At 37.7% G+C, this 17,416-nt stretch overlaps 1 protein-coding gene across 1 annotated transcript; it reads left to right on the top strand.

Annotated features, from left to right (window-relative positions):
- The first annotated feature begins 1,025 nt into the window (after positions 1-1,025).
- On the top strand, positions 1,026-17,220 carry drd4b (dopamine receptor D4b). The gene is made up of 4 exons (XM_051645449.1): positions 1,026-1,598; positions 3,603-3,715; positions 5,947-6,542; positions 16,576-17,220. Exons 1-4 carry the CDS (start codon positions 1,353-1,355, stop codon positions 16,776-16,778), a joined length of 1,158 nt encoding a protein of 385 aa, XP_051501409.1. The 5' UTR covers positions 1,026-1,352; the 3' UTR covers positions 16,779-17,220.
- Positions 17,221-17,416: the final 196 nt, after the last annotated feature.

The raw sequence follows: 17,416 nt of genomic DNA, 5'->3' as shown, positions 1-17,416 counted from the left end.
AAATTCTAGTTCCTGTTCTCTAGTCATGTGTTTCCCTCTATGTTCATGTGTCTTGTTTTCATTGGTTTATTGTTTAATTATCTTGTTTAGAGTTCTGTTTGTTCACTGGTTTATGTTCTCCCATGTCATATATTTAACCCTCATGTTTCCATAGTCCATTGTCAAGTATTGTTGAATGTGGATGAGTTTTGTGCTTCATAGTCAAGTCGTTTATGTTTTGTTTTATACTCACGTTTGGATACTGCACCTTGTAAATAAACTGCACTTGGGTTCTCTTTACGTCATCATCTTCGTCATTGCCAGCGTACATCGTTACAGTATCGTAAATATACACAATTTATATAATATTTTCACACTTTTTGCATCATTTGGCAAAATGACAGCTTGATTGGAAATGATGCACGATAAAAATACCCTGCTCACAAGTGATATTTACCTTGATTTTTCTTTGTTTTCTCCAAACATCACTTGTCTCATATTTCATCTCAAGCATGCTCTTCTGTTGCATTTTTGCCACTTGGTTAACAAGTACACTAACTAGGGGCAAACCAAGTTTGGTATGGTGGAAATGATGCCACAACTGGGACAGTTGCTATTTATTTATTTATTTAATTGATAGACAGGTTGTTTAGATGATTATAGTAATAAACGTGTAATAATTCATACTTTTATAATGATTGGGTCAAGGGTAAAATATCAAAGGCTATACATAAGAAGCATTTACCATAAATGATAAAGGCATCATAAAGTCAGTTTTAATGTGACCTTTATAAATAAAATATATATTTAATATAGATGATTTTTAATAAGTGGAAGATACACCTTGCCATGCATAAACTACATTTATTTATCAGTTTATGTGTTTTCTTGGACTCGAGCCATCATCTTGAGGTTGCTAGCACCAAGTTCTAGCATTTGAGCCAAAGGAACTCATTTAGTAATCTTCTGGAAAGCAGATCAGACCTCCAATGATGATAGGAGCCCTATTCATTGCTACTGAACAGTGAAAACACTGCATCTAGATTGGTTACACGGTTGGATAGACGACTGCCATCTGTTTTACGTCGAAAAGGTTGCATTTTGACAGCAGCTCCCATCAAATGAAAATGACTCCTTGACTTTCCTAGATTATCGGACTTGGTTATTTAAAGCGCGGGACGAGGGACAGCAGATATGGGACTGACCTTCTCTATAATACCTCTGTCCGGTACCGTGCTGCTGCTTCTGCTGCTGCCGATAGAGATGTCTTGCTTTCGGACATAACACAACACAAGAAGAGGAGAAATGGACCTCGGTGGACTGGACAAATTGAGACATTTATGAAAACTTTTCACTAAGAAGGTCCAGGAACAATGTCGGTGAACATCTCGAGCTTGAACAGCACACTTCTGTCTCCGCCGGTCTCTTCTCACAATGTTCCTGCCCTCATATTTGGACTATTGCTCATTATAGTGATCATATGCGGGAATGTACTCGTGTGCCTCAGTGTTTACAAGGAAAAAGCCCTGAGGACAACGACAAACTACTTCATTGTGAGTTTAGCTGTGGCAGATCTGCTTTTGGCAGTTTTGGTTTTACCCCTTTTTGTTTATGCGGAGGTAAGTAATGTGTTTGATTGCAAAACTGTATTTCTTCATATATTATTGTGTTTTTTCCTTCTTCATATATATATATATATATATATATATATATATATATATATATATATATATATATATATATATATATATATATAACTTAATATAGACCCAGTACAATGGGTTAAAAGGCAAGCTTTTGATTTTATTTTCTCCTAAAACACTACAGAGCAACAAAAACCACCACAGTACTTTTCTTAACACCTATTTGTTACTATACACTGCAAAATATTCCTGATCCATGAGCAGTGTTTGGTAAGTTACTAAAAAAAAAAAAAAAAAAAAAAAAAGTAATTTATTACTAACTACTAATTACATCTTTTACAGTGTAGAATACTCTACTAATTACTCCGTCTGAAAAGTTGTTAAATCTATATCTTCAAAAGCGATATGATAGGTGTGAGTGAGAAACAGATCAATATTTAAGTCCTTTTTTACTATATATTCTCCTCCCTGCCCATTAGGTTAAAGTGGGCTCACACTGACTGATGCAATCACAATGGAGATTAATTTGTTTATAAAATACTTGAGGTGTTATGAAATGCCAAATGTGACTGAATTTTTTTCCCTTTCCTGAAGTGGTTATTTTGAATAAGTATTATCTTAATTTGTTACTCATGCTGTCTCAAAAGTATTTGCCTAAGTTGGCACATTTTCATTATAACAATTGTCCCTATATTTACACAATTTTACTATAACCCCTCTGGGGGCCCTTTACCCCACGTTTGGGGTAAAAGGCTGCCTTACCACTTAGAAAAAATAATAATAACAATAATAATAATTTAAATCAAAACAACCTTCTGTTATAATCTTTTTAATCACACAAATTATGTTTCTCCATCAATTTTCAATAAAAATACTTTTATTTGTTCAATCTTGATAAACTTTGTGATCAGACAAACAACACATTTTCCTTAAGGTGTGCCTTTAGCCCTGTTGTACCCAAACAAAAAAGTATACCATGGTACTACTAATGCTTTTAAAACACAGTACCATGGCAATATTATGTTTTTTAGGACATGTACCATGGTACTTAGTATTCTTTACCTTGCAATACCATGTAGAAAAATGTATATGGTAATCATTCTTGTATTTATCTCACTATGGTATACATCAAAGATGCCATCATTGCACAACAGAACCTTTTTTTTTTTTTTTTTTTTTTTTTTGGGTAAGGGATGTAGGTCTAGATCAATATAGATCAATATATGAATACGATTATTGAGATTAAACATTTCAAATAGTGTTTTAATGACCTAAATTAAGACAATTAATTTATGATGTGATTATAATTATAAATTATATTAAAATACTCATTTAAATGATGCACTAGAATGAGCGTTTATTAGTATATAAGCACACATTATAGCTTTTACCTTTTAAATACACTAAAAATATATTTTAGGCTATTTTTAAGATTTACACATTTCAATTGCGTAACAACATTTCAGCAAATTGAATTGTGTATTCTTTTTTTTTCTTTTTTTTTTTTTTACAAAATTAAAAGTTACATATTTGTTTTTTTTAAAGGTTTATTTTGTTAAAATTACTCAATTCAATTTAATATAATTTTGTTATGAAATTGAAATAAATACATCTTATTTTTTTTGAGTGTATCTTTGAAAATAAATGTTGGTTGCTTCATATAACCTCTTAGTTACATAACTCGTTGAGTACCTCGCTCAATTATTCTTCCTGTTTCAGGCCACTGATCTTGTTAACCTCAAGTTGCCACCCTGACCATGTTCAGTCAGTCAAGTTGTTGCTTCATTAGGCTCATTAGGTTAGTTCGACTTCTGTTGAGAATCAAAGGCAGATGAATGTCAAAAAAGGATGGGTACTACTATACTACACTAGTGTATTGTAGTGATGTAGAATATTTCCTGCATTGTAAATCATTTCTTGATTGAATGTTAAAAACTCATCAATACACTATTTGATGTAATAGATCTGTGAACTTTCCAGTTTCAAGGTGGTGTCTGGTCCTTGGATTTGGCTCTCTGCGATGGACTAATGACTATGGATGTAATGCTCTGTACAGCATCTATATTCAACCTTTGTGCAATCAGTGTTGACAGGTTTGGATTGCTCTCATCTTTTTTTCAATGTTCTTGATGTTTTGCATGTGTAGCACCGCTTTAAAGGAATAATCTGTGTTTAATACAAGTTAAGCTCAATCGAAGGCATTTGTCGCATAATGTTGATTGCCACAAAAAATAACTTTGACTTGTCCCTCCTTTTCTTAAAAAAAGCAAAATTTTTAACAGTAGAATTTATTTAACTTTTATGAAATTCACATTTCTGCCTTTAAACCCACTAAAAATTGGCCCTGTTCACTTCCATTCTAAGTACCTCACTGTAACCTCAATTTTTGCTTTGTTTAAAAAATTATTAAAAAAAATAAGGTGGGATGAGTTGAAATAATTTTTTGTGGTAATCAACATTATGCCACAAATGCTGTCGATAGAGCTCAATTTGTATTGAACCCGGAATATTCTTTTAAGAAGAGTGAAATGTTGCATTGCCAAGTCATTTGTATTTGTAAAGCACTTTTCACAATACACACATGGTTTCAAAGCAGCTTAAGAAAATCAGTTGGAAACTCTGAGGCATTTTCTTAAGAAAGAATGCAAACTGCATAATCAGTTTTTAGCACATTATTTTGACATAAACAGGGTTGCAAAAACAGGGCATGTAGTTCATTCTTATTGTTTGTGAGACTTCTGTTCCATCACATTAGTGTTTCCAGCAGGGGAAATACTCAGTGTTGTGCTTAAAGAGAGCGAAGATCTGTTTTAAAGGACGTTTTTTCTACACCAGTGGTTCTCAACTGCTGGATCGTGACCAGAGGGTTGAGGACAGAAGGGATAAAACATGACTAAATGCTAATAATAAAATGCAACTGGGGCCTGGGTAGCTCAGCAGGTATTGACGCTGACTACCACCCCTGGAGTCACGAGTTCGAATCCAGGGTGTGCTGAGTGACTCCAGCCAGGTCTCCTAAGCAACCAAATTGGCCCAGTTGCTAGGGAGGGTAGAGTCACATGGGGTAACCTCCTCGTGGTCGCGATTAGTGGTTCTCGCTCTCAGTGGGGCGCGTGGTAAGTTGTGCACGGATCGTGGAGTGTAGCATGAGCCTCCACATGCTGTGAATCTCCGCGGTGTCATGCACAACAGACCACGTGATAAGATGCGCGGATTGACGGTCTCAGAAGCGGAGGCGACTGAGACTTGTCCTCCGCCACCCGGATTAAGGTGAGTAACCGCGCCACCAAGAGGACCTGCTAAGTAGTGAGAATTAGGCATTCCAAATGGGGAGAAAAGGGGATAAAAATAAATAAAATAAATAATAATAATAAGATGCAACTAACCATAAAATTGCAATAGTTAGGAACACAAAAATAAATAGGCTTTTCCACATTTAAAAGGGAGGAGAAAATGCTATCCACATGTTTTGTTGTTGATATCAATGGTTGTGTCCATTGAAACTCAACAGGATTTTGGCACAAATATTTCTGTCACTAGGTAGCAAAAAGCTAGCAAAAGAAAGCAGACACCAACATGGACAGGTTGTTGAGCCATGTGCCCTAATCTTTGAACACTATGAACAAAACTATGTAAGGTAAAAGAAAATATGATGCAGGCTAAATTAAATTTGAGGGCAATTGTTAGAAGAATAAACATGGTTTATGCCAACCAACAAGCACCAACACGTTGAATCATTGGCCGAGAGCATGAAACCATCAATATTCAAGAGACATTTAGACACCAAAAACTCCATTTATAGACCATTTAAAACTCAAGTTTTTCATTCATCCAATGTCAATAATTTTGCATATTGTTGGGCCTATGCAGTTCATTGTAACATTGAGCGCATTTACATGCACGTTCTTATGCTTAAGCAGACAACGCGTGTGGTCATGTAAACGCAATAAATGGCGTTCTTTTGATGGTGTAAGGTCATAAACGGCATAAGAATAATCTGGTCGACATGGGTATATTTTTTTGTTCATTCCACCGATTTTGTGTGGTATGTAAACACCTTAACCGGCATTCTTACCGTCTTATCCAATGTGCGCGCATGTCTCTTCATGGTTTGACGTCAAAAGCAGAGAATAGGAGGCCTGGGTAGCTCAACGAGTAAAGACGCTGACTACCACACCTGGAGTCGCAAGTCTGAATCCAGGATGTGCTGAGTGACTCCAGTCAGGCTTCTTAAGCAACCAAATTCGCCTTTTTACTTCCGGAAACAGACTATTGCACTTTTTCCTGCATCCAGTCATACAGTTCTTTATGCATCTGTTTACAGGTTTATTGCTGTGTCCATACCACTAAACTACAACCGAAAGCACGTTGACCATCGGCAGATTCTCTTACTCTCTGCCACTTGGCTCCTGGCGCTGGCTGTGGCATCGCCGGTTATCTTCGGAATCAACAATGTTCCCCAAAGAGACCCCAGAGAGTGCAAACTGGAAGACAATAATTATGTGGTGTATTCCTCAGTCTGTTCTTTCTTCATTCCCTGCCCCATCATGCTCTTACTGTACTTCGGGGTGATCCATGGCTTACGCAAGTGGGAAGAAGCTCGCAAAGCCAAACTGAGAAACAGTATTCAAGCCTGTCGCAGGTTGCAGCATGCTGCGGTGGCCACCGCACTCCCACCCCTGGGGGCTCTGCCTGCATCTCTACCCCGGGTCATTGAGAGGGACCTGGCCCAGTCCAGCCTTGAGGAGCTGCGTGACTTTACACAGCCCATCTGTCCCTTCCCAGCAGAATATAAACACAGCCCTATTCAAACTGTGGACTACTCAAACTTTCAATATGGTCAGCCAACTCAAAGAAAGAAGAGGGAGAAGATCAATGGAAGGGAGAGAAAAGCCATGAGGGTTTTACCTGTCGTTGTGGGTAAGTTTTGAAATAACTTTAGAACTGACTGATTGATTGATTGATCAATGCTTAATAATCACACAAAAGCTACACTGTAAATGGTGGCAATGTGTTATACCTAAAAGGAATAGTTCGCCCAAAAATGAAAATTCTCTCATCATTTACTCACCCTCATGCCATCCCAGATGTGTATGACTTTCTTCACAAATGAAGATTTTTTGGAAGAATATCTCAGCTTTGTTGGTCCATACAATGCAAGTGAATAGAGTCCAAAACTTTATTTAAAAACATTACAAATTCAGGGTTAAAGTGGATGTATGAAGTCAGATGTAATATTCCTTGCCATTCTGTTGCTTGGAGATCATGTGCTGGTGAATATTTGTGTCTTTTTGCGGTTCAAAGTACTTACTGCTGTATATAGTTCATCTGATGTGAAATTAAAAATACATAAAATACAGCTTAATAAATTAGTCTCTGTATTTAGCTTTAAGCATCAAAACCTGGGCATACAAGTGCCACAGTTTTGAATTTTGCTGTTACACCCAGAGAACCGCTAACTAGGTAAACCTCTTAATCCAATTATGATGTAAAGGTTCGCCTGGTGTCTTAACCTAATTTTTGGACAACAATTCTTTAGCACACAGACACACAAAAATGTTTAGAATACCACTGGATAACATAAGCTTATTGTGTTTTACAAATCTTTTTTTTTGTTCATAATTATAATTATAAATTGAATATTATTTTACAGCTTAAAATATTCTGAATATTAAACCTTTTTATGAGCTTATGGATATATATTTCTTTAAATTAATAATGTGAAGCATAATAAGACTTTGGATGGGATAGTGCATTATTAGTATTACTTTTTTATATAAACAACTCATAATTCATGTTAATTTTTGATTTAAATGTAAATTGTTCACATATTTTCCAATTATTCAATTTACCCCTAACATTTGTTTACATTCAGTAGACATCCTGAAATAAATAAATAAACAGGTGCATTAGTTTTATATAATTTCTCCATGCCTAGTAGCTTAAGTAGCACAGCTTGCCCCACTCTCCCCCGGGGCTGGATGTAGGCATGGGCAGGCTCCCTCTTACCAAATATCTCCCTGACTCCCTCTCCCTCCACATCAGCTCCCCCAAATCATGCTGCGGGTGTTCGTGAAATACTGGACCTGAATTATAAAGTAGAGGTCTGCAGGGCCTGGGTAGCTCAGCGTGTAAAGACGGTGACTACCACCCCTGGAGTCGCGAGATTGAATCCAGGGTGTGCTGAGTGACTCCAGCCAGGTCTCCTAAGCAACCAGATTGGCCTGGTTGCTAGGGTGGGTAGAGTCACATGGGGTAACCTCCTCGTGATCGCTATAATGTGGTTCGCTCTTGGTGGGGTGTGTGGTGAGTTGTGCGTGGATGCCGCGGAGAATAGCGGGAAGCCTCCACACGCGTTATGTCTCCGTGGTAACACGCTCAACAAGCCACGTGATAAGTTGTGCAGGTTGACGGTCTCAGACGCGGAGGCAACTGAGATTTGTCCTCCGCCACCCGGATTGAGGCGAGTCGCTACACCACCACGAGGACCTAGAGCGCATTGGGAATTGGGCATTCGAAATTGGGGAGAAAAGTGAAGAAAAAAAAAGTAGAGGTATGCGTGGGATGGAAACTGAAAAGAGAGAGAGAGAAAAAAAAACATGTTTTGTTATCACTCTAACATTGAAACCAACCAAAGGTCAATCAGATATTTGGCAAAGTTTTGTTTGTACATTTCTTTAATAAAGCGTTAATGTCCATAGCACTTTCCACCGCATGGAGCACAATGGATAATTTGTATGAATTAGCCACCAACCCTGCACCTGTAAATAGTTTATTTTTTGTTGGTCTTACGCAATAGGCGAATAACACAAATAACACTCTGTATCTTAAATACATTAAATACATTTGAGGAACATCTATTTTGTTATTTAGATATTTATATTTTGCACGAGTCCCTCATTTCTGCATCCTGCGCCGCACTCTGCTGTGCCGGGTCCCATTGATTCCGCGGCCAGTATTAGCTGATAGTACCATACGTGATCATGATTCATAGCTGGATACAGTGTTTTGCGGGATGTGTGCTTCTGTTTCCCTTGTTGTTAATTCATTGTGGATGAGAGATGCTGTCTGTCTTCTCGTGTCTTACATCTTTTTATACACAAATTTTACAGTGTTTTGATAGTTTGTTGTTTATTGTTTGTCATTGCGCTTTAAACTACTCTGTTTGCTATGAAAATAACCTTTGGTTCTTACATGGCATTAATTTCCATCCATCCATCCATCCAAATTCCCATATTCCCTAAATGACTTTATGCATATAGTTTCACTGGTAAAAATATCAATACCTTTACTACCCTACAAAGGCCATACTCATTAACTAACATTGAAACTGAGAAAAATGGCTTGCATAATTTTGATGTGGATTTTGTAGTTACTGCATTTTCACACAATGGTTACTCCGAATTTCAGCAAATGAAACAAACTCATGTCACCGGACAGATCATAAGAGACCTGTTTCATTCAAAACACTTGCGGTTTGCCTTTGTGGGGCAGGATCATTGCTTATTATATTTCTGTCAAACAGAAAAGTCAAACAGAAAGAAAAGACATTAAATTAATAGTCTGAGTAACCCCCCCATCACAAATCCCAAATGCCCACCTATAATATCCCCCAGCCCACCCTAGCATAGCTGTTTTTATTTTCTGTTATGTCATGAAACAAAATATCACCTATTCATACATGTGAAAGTATGTTTTTTGATCAGGCAGCTATGCTTCATGTAGAGACATCTAAATTAACTGGTTTCTTTACAATCACCATTATTATTTAAAGCTGAAGTGTATAATATTGCACCAAAGGGAATTGCAAAAATAATGGATGTTTTCAAACAGGTATCCTAAAAACTCCCCCATCTATCATTGGTTGGACAAACAGATAGCTCTGCCATTGGTTGCGCCAATGTTGCTGTGTCACGCTGGTCAGGATGCTCAAAATAGGGCAATGTTTTGATAGCGCAACAAAGCCATAGTGTTTACATTTTTGGGGAAAATTAACCTACAAATGGCTTATTTACTGTTTTCTCTGCATATTAAGATGGGATAGCAGAAACTATTTTAACATCGAAAAAAAACAGTTTTAATGTGACTGAATCATCCTGACGATATTAGGTTATCGCAACAAAAGTATAATTTTTAAGGGTCAAATTAGGTAGAAACTGCTCATTATGGTAATAACTGCACCTCTTTATTGTACAAAGTAGAGGAATGTGCACTGACACGGTTTTCACCTCATGGCATTTCATAGGATCTAAAACTGCTGGGGGGGAAAAGAGCTAATGGAGATGAAAACATTTCTGTAAACATCAGAAAAACATCTTATTGCAGTATCTTATATACAGATTATCTAAATCTTCCAACACCATAACTGGATATTTATAGAAATACCATTACTATACGTGAATAATTCAGCACAGCAGAGACCACTGCAAGAGCACATTAATATCTTTAATATACATGAGGTTGATTTATTTCAGTAGCCTTCTCTCAAATGATGTTTGGTCACTTTTGCATCATAATCCTGCTGTATGCCAGCGTTACATAATGTAGAATTATTGGCTGTGATTTTACAGGTTACTGAGTTGTCCAAAGATTTGTGAGCTTTCAGAGCAGTAACATATTTCTCTTTATCAGAAACAGAAGCAGGACTTTGACGACAAATTAAAGGAATGTTTCGGGTTTCAAAAACAACTTAAGTTCGATTGACAGCATCTACTGTCAATGGACACAGGCATTCTGTCCCTCCATTTGAAAAAGCTAACAAAAATGCATAAATGTGAAAATTTGGTTTAAAAGTTTTTTTGTTAAAGCGCATGCAAATGTATGCTATTTGAGCTGTAAAGTTGTCTTCATGAGTTTGCATATCCACCTAGCCCTTGAAGTAGAAATGGTAAACAGACTGTTAATGGTAAACAAATTCGGCTTGCTGTCCGTAAAGGAGGGGCTCGAGCATAAGGGCCTTGGGCATGTGGCTCAGCTTGAGCACCAAGATCCCCTCCCCCCCACCCAGGACTACTTAACTAAAGTAGGTTAAGTTTAATGGTCAAGGAGGAGTAGGGTTGGTGGAGGGATGCTGGAAGAATCGTCACAGGAGTGAGGTAAGCTTCTGCTTATATGTGCTTGCATGATGATTGATGGGACTAGCTTGATAAACTCCTCCCGAACTTTTGCTTAGAACTCCATTTTATGAGTTTGCATGTCCACCTAGCCCCTGAAGTGGAAATGGTAAACAGATTGTAAATGGTAAACAAATTTGCCTTACTGTCCGTAAAGGAGGGGCTCGAGCAGAAGGGCCTTGGGCATGCGGCTTGGCTCGAGCTCCAAGTCCAAAAAAAAAACAAAAAAAGTCAAATCACACTTTAGGACAGCAGGCCCAGTTTATGACCAATCAACCATTTCACACACATGGTTGGCTTACTGATGAGTGTGCACACAATTAGTAGTTGGTTATAGCAAGAAAAGAAGGATTTTTAGTTATGATTGACCCCCCAAAAAGCACATATAATCAGAGCGAAAGAGAAGCAGTTGAACTTATAATACAGGTGATCCTGTGGGAGCATGGTGGAAGTACTGTTGTCATGGTAGAGTAAAACGGGCCTATCGCGGGAGGCAGGGTTAAAGTGCTGCTGCGTCAGCAGAGTTTTTGAGACAGTATAGTATGAGGAGCTCCTGCAGGAGTGGAGTTAATGCACTGCTGCGGCAGTGGAGTAGAGTAAAAAGGGGGTGCCTCCTGCGGAGGCGGAGTTAGAGCACTGCTGCGGCAGTGGAGTTGTAGAGACAGTAGCAAAAAGTTAGGAAGCACGTTTGCAAAATATAAATACATAACTTGCATTTTATAATGTTTTTAAAGGGGCGGGAGGGGGCTCCTGTGGAAGGCAGAGGTATAAGTTACTTCTGTGACAGTGAAAGACAAGACTCTCCCGATGGAGAGCACATGAAATAGAGGTATATGTTACTGCTGTGGCAGTGATAGGAAAGTAAAAGCACTCCCGCAGGAGCAGGAAGTGGAACACTGCTGAAGCAATGGGGTATTTAGGGAAGTAGTAATGTAGCTTTGCAGAAGCTGGATGAAATCACTGCTGCTTAGGCAAAATAGTTTAATGAAACCATGCAAACCTCTGTAGAGAGAAAAAAAAAAGATTAGACTAGGCGGGTTTGCAAAATAAGAGTAACGGTAACGTGTAAGTTATGCATTGCAGAATGCTTAGTATTAATATGGAACTAGCAAGTAGAATAGTTGAACCAAAATGGTAGAGGATCTCCTGCAGGAGCTGTTAATGAGCTGCTGTGGCAGCAGAGTAATGAACAAAAAAAGGAGCTCTTGCGAAGGCAAAGAGAAAATACTGCTGTGGTAGTGAAGCTAAGCAAATCAAATGGGGAAGCTTTAAATGACCGCCGTACTGAGGATCTTATTTAATAACAGAGATGCTTCATGAATCAGAGGTGTTGGGACCCTGGGCCTGGGGAGCAGTGTTCCCTCTAGCCATTTAAAACACAGGTCATTAATTCATTATAAAATTGAGCTTCTGAGATAAAAACCAGCCCCATTTGTGTAGATTGTTAGGCAGTACGGTGCTATAAAGATAATTGCTGCCAGGCTTGTAGAGGGAGAAATAATTGAACAAGGTGCCAGCGGATGCCTTGGGAAGGGGCAATAGACACTTGATAATACTCCTGAAAGCGAGTGATTATGTTAGCCAGCATACAATCATGTAACGAGTATGAATCAAATTCTTGTGGATTCGTAAACCCATAAACGGTTGAGAGATGACTTCAGGAACATCTGAAGAGAGAGCTGAGGAATATTATTTTTAATTATTTATAATCTTAAATCAAAGGAGTACAACTGATAATGGCGGTACTGTAAGTTAGCAGTTTGGTACTGATGTTGGTAAATGATTTAAAATATCAGTTGAATTTAATCTTTAGTACAATCTGACAGCAATCAGGTGCAATAAAATATGAATTGATAATGATGACTGCTTAAAATAACACAAGGTATGATCAACGAATGTGTAGTATACTAGAATTTACATCTTAAATTTAGACACAATGCAGTGGAAATAAAAGAATACTAATACCGGTTGCCGTTTAGTCTAGGCATACTGTAGCGGATGCCAGAGGCCAGAGCAAAACTTAATGAAAAGAGGGAGAAGAAAGAGAGCATAGAGTGATGTTTACAAAAGTCATAGTTCAAAGGCACTATACTGACCTACGGGTCTCAGCGAATAGAAAAGTGGAGGGTTAGATCACACTGGTGGAGCGATGAGCCTCATCTGCCAGCTTATTTAGGAGGCATCAATAATAGCAGCCTCAAAGTAATCAAGGCTGACAGGAAGCACCTGTGCGGGAGAACCAGGTTAAAATGCTGGAGTGTGATGGAATAATGTTTGAATTCATTTGTTAATCTTTTGATTCCCTCGCATTGAATTAAAGCTGTAAAAGTGCTCAAGTGACATGATGCCAGAGCAGCGCCCATTCACGGAGGCATCCTCGTGCTGTATAGGGACCGCTTCAGGTGGAAAGTTAAGATGAGAGGACCTGTATGCAGCCATAGAGAGCTGTACCACAGGTATACAGTGAAGCAGTGGCTGCTTGCAGAGGCAGCTTTGACGCCAGGGTCTGCTTCGCTGAGGAAAGATTCGAATAAAACAAAGACAGTACAGAAACAACAGTTAAAGTGGCAGCCTCCGTAGCCACAAAATATGGAAATAGTGGGCTGCTGTGGCAGCTTGTTGAAAAATGTGATAATTGCGATGGAAGAGCTTATCTGATGAGGGCAAATGCTTTGTGCAGAGTAGTGTGTCATCCAAGTCTGTCACGTAGATCTGTCACGGGTAAGTGGGCCGGGCCAATGCTGGAAGAATCGTCACAGGAGTGAGGTAAGCTGATGCTTATATGTGCTTGCATGATGTTTGACGGGACTAACTTGACAAGCTCCTCCCAAACGTTTGTTTAGAACTCCATTAAATCTTCCTTTTAGCAGTGGAACTAGTGTTTTAGGTGGATGGGCTTCTGGTTTACTGACTTAATTCCTGTGGTTGGAGTTTTCTCAATGTAAACAGTCCCTTCTGGAATCCTTGCACAAACCTTGCCAAAATTACTGAGTTAATTGGGTTTACTGGCTTTACATGGTTATGACCGGAGTTGAAAGATTTACACAGACTAGGTTAGTAAGCGATTCTATCACACTAGTCTCATGTTAACACATATAATATTTTAGTCATTTGGCTGTGGAGGGAATTCACTAAGAATGAATTGCACCCGGTAAAAGTAGTGTTTATTTGCACACGATGTCTGCGCTGGTTTAGCTCCTGTTTCACTAAAGGAATTATGTTGAACAAGCAACAGCGCAAACTAGGGAAGGGCATTTTCGAGGATTTTTGTAGTCGAGTACTCTAATCCACAAAAAATGAGTAATCGATTACTAGTAAATGTAAATGTTAGTTAAACATATCAGTTATGACAAGTACATGAAATGTATATTTTGTTTTATTAACAGCGTTACCAAAAATGGTTTCAAAATAAGCTAATTTCAACAAACTATGCTTTTCTTTTGGGGAAAATTGTGATACATTTTTTAATCAAATTGTTAATGCATTTTTTATGCATTAATAATAATTAAAAAAAAAAAAAGATTTAAAAATAACAGTATAAAACATTTGTCTGATCAGCTTCTGAGTTTCTCGTACCGCTTCGCATTTCTTTTTCACCATAAAAGCAGATCCTCATCCATTGGTATGCATGACTCCAACAAGAATTTAAAACCAATACAGTTGTGTTCACTAAGAATCAAAATACTACAATTATTGCCACACTTGGCTTTGCTTGAAAGCACAACACCTAGACAACACAAATCCACAGCACCCCTCAGTGTACTTCATTGTAACTGCGAGATTTTGTGAGAGATCCAGAGAGAAAGTAAAGTATTCAGAGCTGCTCACGGCAGGCAACTGTGCAAAAGAAAATCAATTTGCAATATTTGAGTAGTGTTTTTAATAGTCAGCTAACTGGTGCAGAACGATTACTCGATTAGTTGATTACTCCTGCACATCAATAGAGCAAACACATCCACAAAGTGCGTATGGCACAATTCAAATCTTGCAAGTCTGTTCTGAGCGATATAAGGCTGAGAATGTGATCCACTGTGATCCACCATGATGGTATATTCTGCCGGGACTGTACAGCATCACTCCACTATTGTGATCCTGATACCTGAATCATCCCTTTAACATTATGAAAGTATACTTAAATACACCACGCATTTGGATGGACATGATGTGGATAAAGAATACAAATTTCAATTTAAACTCAACTAGTGGTTCAAAAGATATACAGTATAACTTTATATGAAAATTCAAAGTGGTGGAGAGGCAATATGCTTGATATTGGAAAATGTGGTATCGTTGGAATCCGTATGACCTAAGGAATCCAAAAACACAAAGCTCATGATTTTAGGACAAAAGGTTTAAACGTTATGGGCAAAAATATCCAATTTTGAATTTTGTTTTACCCATTGGTGGCGCTGTCACCAAACTTTGCATGTACCCTCAGATCATGGTCATAATGAAGCATATCAAGTTTCGCTTCGATAGAGCATAGCGTTGTTGAGATACAGCCTCACTTCCTGTGTCACGTCAACCTCGTTAACTTCACGTTGGTGAAATTTCCGAATGGTAGCACAAATAAAAATGCTGTTTTGTCAGTTGATTGTTATTTGATGAATTATTGCTGACATGATCAATAGAAAATGTACACAAGCTTCTCTTTTAAATAAAATTCACTTTACCACCTGTGGTGATAGTGTGATGCTTATTGTGGTGGGCAAATAGTAAAGAGTTTTCTGAATCAAGCATAATTGATAATTAGCCTAATTTACCTAGAAAGGAGGTATGTTTGTGCAGAAAGCAATGACAGTGTCTTAATTTAAATACTCAATACGCAGTGCAATTTTAGCACTGATTGTTCCTACTTAAAGAGTTCACCCAAAAATGAAAATTCTTAAATTCTTTTTAAATTTTGCCATCATGATTTTTAGAATATCTCAGCTCTGTAGGTCCATGCAATGCAAGTGAATAGTGACCAGACCTTTGAAGTTCCAAAAAGCACATAAAGGCAGCATAAAAGTAATCCATTTGACTCCAGTGGTTTAATCCATGTCTTCAGAAGTGTCATGTCTTTGTGCATATCGCCACCTACTGGGCAGGGAGGAGAATTTATAGTAAAAAAGGACTTAAATATTGATCTGTTTCTCACCCACACCTATCATATTGCTTCTGAAGACATGGATTTATCCACTGGAGTCGTATTAATTACTTTTATGCTGCCTTTATATGCTTTTGGAGCTTTAAAGTTTTGGTCACCATTCACTTGCATATTATGGACCTACAAAGCTGAGATATTATTTTAAAAATCTTTGTTTGTGTTCAGCAGAAGAAAGAAAGTCATACATATCTGGGATGGCATGAGGGTGAGTAAAGGATGAAAGAAGTTATCTATCCCTTTAAGATTGTGTGTGTTTAGTGAATAAGACGCAGTTTTTTGCATAGAATGCAAAAAATACCATGTGCAAAAGTGGTGCTACTGTTTAGTGAATTCGCCCCTGTGTATTTAAGGTTTATTCCGACGCAATACCTTGCCCCATAGACCTCCATTGTAACTGCATTACTGTAAACAACTTTTTTATGTGTTTTGTTTGCCTTTACAAACTGAAATTATTTTCTTTGGCAATCAACAACATCTGAGCTTAACTCTGTATATAAACAACCTATGTAGCAAAGCAAAATTCATTGCATTGTGTGAGAAAAGATACAGCATGTAATTCAAATTTTACTCATTATATTACATTTTAATGTAAGGTTATATAAGGGTTCATCAGAAAATGCCCTCAAATGCACTAATTCTCCTCAACTTAATTAGACTCATGACAAATATGTGACATTTTATCTTACTGCAGGTGCCTTCCTCTTCTGCTGGACTCCATTCTTTGTAGTTCACACCACACGAGCCATGTGTGAATCATGTGACGTCTCCCCATACCTGATGAGCACAGTGACATGGCTGGGTTATGTGAACAGCGCTCTGAACCCCATTATCTACACCATTTTTAACACTGAATACAGGAAGTTCTTCAGAGGATTTTTTCAACGCTGCTGTTGACATCCACAAAATATGAGATATGATAATGCCATAATTTATGCTACAGACATTTATACGTGTATACTGGAAGTATATATTAAACATATATATCTGTAACCATATGGAACTGTTTTATTTAGTTTTTATTATTATGTTATCTTACCAATGTTTTGTTTGATTGTGCCTATGATGTACTATGTCCAAATGTTTTATAAAGCAGTCTTTATTTTAAAGAGATAGTTCACCCAAAAAGGAAAATTCTGTCATTTAGTAACCCTCATGTTGTTCCAAACCCATATTAATTTCTTTCTTCAATGGAACACAAAAGAGGAAAGAAAGGCTCAGTCACCAAATTAATTTCATTGCATCTTTTTAATCCATACAATGAAAGTAACCATGGCTAACAGTCTCCCTATGAACAACTTTTGTGTTGAAGAAAGAATTACGGGTTTGGAACAACATGAGGGTGAGTAAATAAAGATTATTTTCTGTCTTTGGGGGGGGGGGGGGCTATCCCTTTAAATATACAGTGGCAAGAAAAAGTATGTGAACCCTTTGGAATTAGCTGATTTTCTGCATGAACTGGAACGTCATTCTCATAAAATGTGATCTCAATCTTCATCAAAGTCACAAGTATAGACCAAAACAACAACAACAAC

Source organism: Myxocyprinus asiaticus, chromosome 2, assembly GCF_019703515.2.
Source record: "Myxocyprinus asiaticus isolate MX2 ecotype Aquarium Trade chromosome 2, UBuf_Myxa_2, whole genome shotgun sequence".
Taxonomy (NCBI): domain Eukaryota; kingdom Metazoa; phylum Chordata; class Actinopteri; order Cypriniformes; family Catostomidae; genus Myxocyprinus; species Myxocyprinus asiaticus.
Note: the sequence above shows the minus strand (reverse complement) of the source record. Positions and strands in the feature narration are given on the sequence as shown.

What these genes read in the sequence shown, in the direction of transcription:
- drd4b (XM_051645449.1), top strand. Translation starts at nt 1,353, where the DNA reads ATGTCGGTGAACATCTCGAGCTTGAACAGCACACTTCTGTCTCCGCCG. An exon ending in CCCTTTTTGTTTATGCGGAG is followed by an intron (nt 1,599 to 3,602) that starts GTAAGTAATGTG and finishes TGAACTTTCCAG; the next exon opens with TTTCAAGGTGGTGTCTGGTC. An exon ending in GGTTTTACCTGTCGTTGTGG is followed by an intron (nt 6,543 to 16,575) that starts GTAAGTTTTGAA and finishes ATCTTACTGCAG; the next exon opens with GTGCCTTCCTCTTCTGCTGG.